This window comes from Dasypus novemcinctus, chromosome 30, assembly GCF_030445035.2.
Source record: "Dasypus novemcinctus isolate mDasNov1 chromosome 30, mDasNov1.1.hap2, whole genome shotgun sequence".
Lineage (NCBI taxonomy): Eukaryota > Metazoa > Chordata > Mammalia > Cingulata > Dasypodidae > Dasypus > Dasypus novemcinctus.
This window is the reverse complement of record NC_080702.1, coordinates 44,224,921-44,229,645: the sequence shown is the minus strand read 5'-3', so window position 1 is coordinate 44,229,645 and position 4,725 is coordinate 44,224,921. Positions and strand designations below refer to the sequence as shown.

The 4,725-nt window shown below is 35.0% G+C and overlaps 1 protein-coding gene across 1 annotated transcript; it reads right to left on the bottom strand.

Moving 5' to 3' along the window:
• Positions 1-2,775: 2,775 nt before the first annotated feature.
• LOC131276856 (olfactory receptor 7A17-like) lies at positions 2,776-3,729 on the bottom strand. The gene has a single exon (XM_058290433.1). It carries the CDS (start codon positions 3,727-3,729, stop codon positions 2,776-2,778), a length of 954 nt encoding a protein of 317 aa, XP_058146416.1.
• Positions 3,730-4,725: the final 996 nt, after the last annotated feature.

Below are 4,725 nucleotides of genomic sequence, written 5' to 3'. Positions count from 1 at the left end.
ATCAAGTTACCAATGCTAAGAGCCTGAAGAGAAGCAGATAGTTGAAAAAAGCCTTTAACTGTTTCAGAGTTTGAAATTATGCAGGCTCAGAATATGAAACATCACTTTTTAATGAGTTGTAGAAAATTAAAGAGTATTGTAAATATATAAAATGGCAAAAACCTATTTCAATAATGAAATAAATAAAACTTCTAAAACTGAAATATACAATATTGAAAATTTAAAATTTCGATGTAGTTGAACTAGAAGAAATTTAGCTGCAATGGAAACGAAAGTCCTTGCAATCTGAAACAGAAATTGGAAAATAAACCCAAGTTTATACTGGTGGACTTTCCTACATCTGACACTTTTTTATATTTCTGCTGTTACTACCAGTGACACATTCCCTCCCATTGTTTTCTTCCCACAGCAAAACAGAACTTCGGTGATTCCTTCTTGTCATTTTTTGTTCCCCTGGTGGTTTCCTCCTTGGATAATGAATAAATACAAAATATCTTCATTCTGGAAACTCCAGGAGATGAAACACAAAGGAACCACACTTAGGATGATGTATTTCAGAGCTATTAATATGTGGGTGCTTATAATTCTTGTGAGAAGGGTGATCTGGAAGTGATGAGAAATCAGAGGAGTGGCATTTGGGAAAGAAACTAGGAGGTGAAGTCCAAGGCCTCCTTAGTCAATACCTTCACTCTAGAATGTGCTTCTATTGGAAACTCAGCTCTTTGCAGTGGAGGAATGAATCACTGCTCCTATGTTTGAAATGTACTCACTTACACACTGGCTACATTATTTTGGTGGATAATAAGAGGTAAATTTTCTGTTCCTGGTTCAACTGTGTCTTAGTTTGATGTTCTTTTGAACTAAGGGTGTTTATTCTCACTTCCCCCACTCTGGACTGTTAATCTTTAATTAACAGTGTACATCTTCTATAAATTTCTCATGGTACAGTCCTAGTAAATAATTATTCTACTCACACAACATAATACAATTGAACAAAACAGAGCTCGCTCACAATGAGTCTTCTCCTCCATCTATATCACATACAATTAATGCTACACTGGCAGTAATCAAGCCTCCCACTTCTTCAGGAAATATACTAGTGTTTAGCTCTATAACCTCTCTTTTATCTCTCATTCAATTTATGGAAGTTTCTTTAGTTGAATGCAATATTTTAAGGCATCCCTTGAAGGTTTCCCATAAAAAAAATAAATAAATAAAATAAAATGAACTTTAATTTCATCAATAGCACACAATAGATTCTCAAGGAATATATTGTTTTTCTTTTTTTTTCTTTTTAAGATTTATTTATTTATTTATTTATTTCTCTCCCCTTGCCCCCCACCCCAGTTGTCTGTTCTCTGTGTCTATTTGCTGCATCTTCTTTGTCTGCTTCTGTTGTTGTCAGTGGCACAGGAATCTGTGTTACTTTTTTTGTTGCATCATTTGTTGTGTCAGCTCTCAGTGTGTGTGGTGCCATTCCTGGGCAGGCTGCACTTTCTTTCGCACTGGGTGGCTCTCCTTACAGGGCGCACTCCTTGTACATTGGGCTCCCCTATGTGGGGACACTCCTGCGTGGCACGGACTCCTTGCGTGCATCAGCACTGCACATGGGCCAGCTCCACATGGGTCAAGGAGGCCTAAGATTTGAACCACGGACCTCCCATGTGATAGATGTATGCCCTAACCATTGGTCCAAGTCTACTGCCCTATCTAGTTTTTCATGAGAGCAAATTTATATACTAGTTTAGAGTGAATCATTATTGTTTCCACATATATGTAGTTCCTGGAGAAGACTGAAAATTTACTGACAAAACAAGGAACACATTTTTTTTTTCGAGAAAAATAGTAGATGCAGGAATGGGAAAGTAAGAAAAGATCTAGGTATTATATTTATTTAAGGAAGATACAAGAGATTTGAAACACTCTCTAAAACTTGCTAATGAAACATGCTTAAAAAATGTACTCTCTAAAAAATCTTTTGTGTAAACACATATTTGTACATTTACATAAAAATCTGAAGTTATCTTCTAATATCTGGGTTTAATAGTTGAAAAAGTTATTGTTGGAAATTGGGAAATGGGGAAAACATGCACCTTACTTTTATAGGACGTGCTTAGAGAAATTTCCAGAAAATATTCTTTTCTATGAAAATAATTTTTACGGGGTAACCATAGATCGCTGGGAGAATAACAGTAATTATTGAGATCATCAGTGTTTGAAAGATCAAAGATAGTGTTGTTGATTACAATCTCACTTAACTTATGATTTGGAATGTGAAGGACAAAGGGGCATATCACAGATGTAATGTGGACTATTGTAAACCAATCAGATGATTTCTCCAGTTCAGGACATGACCTTTTTTTGGAGCCAATGAATAAAAACCCTGATAGGTGGTACATAGCCTTTTATAAGAGAGTTTATTTTTCACCAAAACCATAAACACCAAGAGTTTCTTTCATATGGCACTGACTGCAGTACATGTTCATCCCTCCAAAACCTGCTATAATTTTATATATATAGAATTATGTGTATAGAATATTTCACTATTGAAAATCCAGGCAGTTGTTTCTGCCTTCAATACTGATTCCAGGGAATAAAATAAGAAAGATCACATGATGTAAAATAATAAAAATAGAAACAAGTATTCTTCATAAAAAAATTTTACAGAATTAGAGTTCTGATATGAGACAAATAACAGATATCTCTCTATTCACTTACAAAGATTTTATATTTATATCTCCCTGTCTTTGGTCTCTTTTAATCATGAGCAATTTTCTAAACTTGGGAAAAGAATTCTTTTATAGAGAGAATGTTTCTCAGCTTTTTAAAGGCCTGCTGTATGTCCTTGTTTCTAAGACTGTAGATAAAGGGGTTCAGCATAGGAATGACCACCACGTACATCACTGAGGCTATTGCATTTTTCCTTGAGTTTTGGGAAGCAGTAGAGCTAAGATACACTCCAAGACCTGTACCATAAAACAAGGTGACTACTAAGAGGTGAGACCCACAGGTAGAAAATGCTTTTTGCTTGCCCTCAGTTGTTGAAATTCTCAAAATGGAGGATATAATCTTAGAGTAAGAGAAAAGGATTCCAGTGAGTGGAATAAAACCCAGAAGTCCAGATGATAAATATATCACTAGGTCATTTAGGAAGGTGTCAGAACAAGCAAGTAGGATTACCTGATTAAGTTCACAGAAAAAGTGGGGGATTTCCAAATTTGTACAAAAAGACAGTTGCAAAACCATTAAACATTGTGAAAGGGAGTCCAAAATACCCACTAGCCAGGATGCCAGTAGCAGGAGGCCACAGAGCCGGGAGTTCATGATGACCATATAGTGCAGGGGGTGGCAGATGGCCACGAAGCGGTCATAAGCCATTATAGTCAAGAGGGCGTTATCTAATTGTCCAAAAAGTATGTAGAAAAATATCTGGCTGAGGCAGCTTTCAAAAATAATGATTTTGCTTTCTGTCTGGATGTTCAGCAGCATCTTTGGGACAGTGGTGGAGGTGAAACAGATATCTGTAAAAGACAGGTTAGAGAGGAAGAAGTACATGGGTGTGTGGAGGTGGGAGTCTGAGATGATGGCCAGGATGATGATCAGATTCCCTGTGAAGGTGACCAGGTACATCAACAGGAACAGTCCAAAGAGGAGGGCCTGCACTCCTGTATCTTCTGACAGCCCCAGAAGTACAAATTCTAAGACAGATGTTTGATTTTCTGTTTCCATGTAGATGATGGAATTCCTGGAAGAGATATCAGATTAATGCAAATTTAGCCACAAACAGAAATCATAAAAATATATTAAATGTAATGATTTGTTTTGTAAACAAATTAAGATTATATTTTTATAGATTTTATAAAGGTTTAATTTCCTTATGTAAGAATGTCAGGGAAATCAAATGCCCCTGCTTCTCCTTGAAAATTTTATTGACTAACTATATTTGTCCATAATGGAAAAAACTATGCCCAGGCAATATTTTCCACTACAAACTCTCTCAGACTTTATTTTCAGAAACAAATCAAATGACCAGTCTTTTTCTACCTTGAGAAAAAAACAGTGAAGAATAAGAACAATGTTGTAAGAACCATATGACTTAATTGCAACACTTAATGTAGAAACACATTAATTAAACAGTATCCTCTTGAAGAAATAGATAGAATAAAACACCCATACAAATGTGTTCAGTGAATGTTTCACAGAAGACAAGGGCAATTTGATGTAGACAGTATGGCCTTCTCAACAAGTGGTACTAAAACAATAGGATATACTCATGCCAAACAAAAAGGAACTTAAGCAGAAGTTGTAAAAATTTCATAAATATTAAATCAAAGTTAATCATAAACACTTAAAAGTAAAAGGAATGGTAAAATGTCTAGAATAAACATAGAGAATTTTAGCGTCCCATGGTGTGGAAATGAGTGTTTATCTATAAAGCACCCAAAGCATGATCTTTGAGAAAATAAAATTTATAAGTTGTTTTTATTCAAATGTAAAACTTCTGCTCTTTGCAAGACATTGATAAGGGATTGAAAAGAAAATCTACAGATTTGGAAAAAATATTTATAAAACATATCAGTTAAATGATTTACATCCAAATATACTAAGAAGCCTTAACACCCCAAAATAAGAAAGCAAATGCAGAATTAAAAAAATGTTCAAAATATCTGAACAGAATCCTAAGCTAAGAATATATACACTTCCCAAGTAAGCATACAAAAAGAA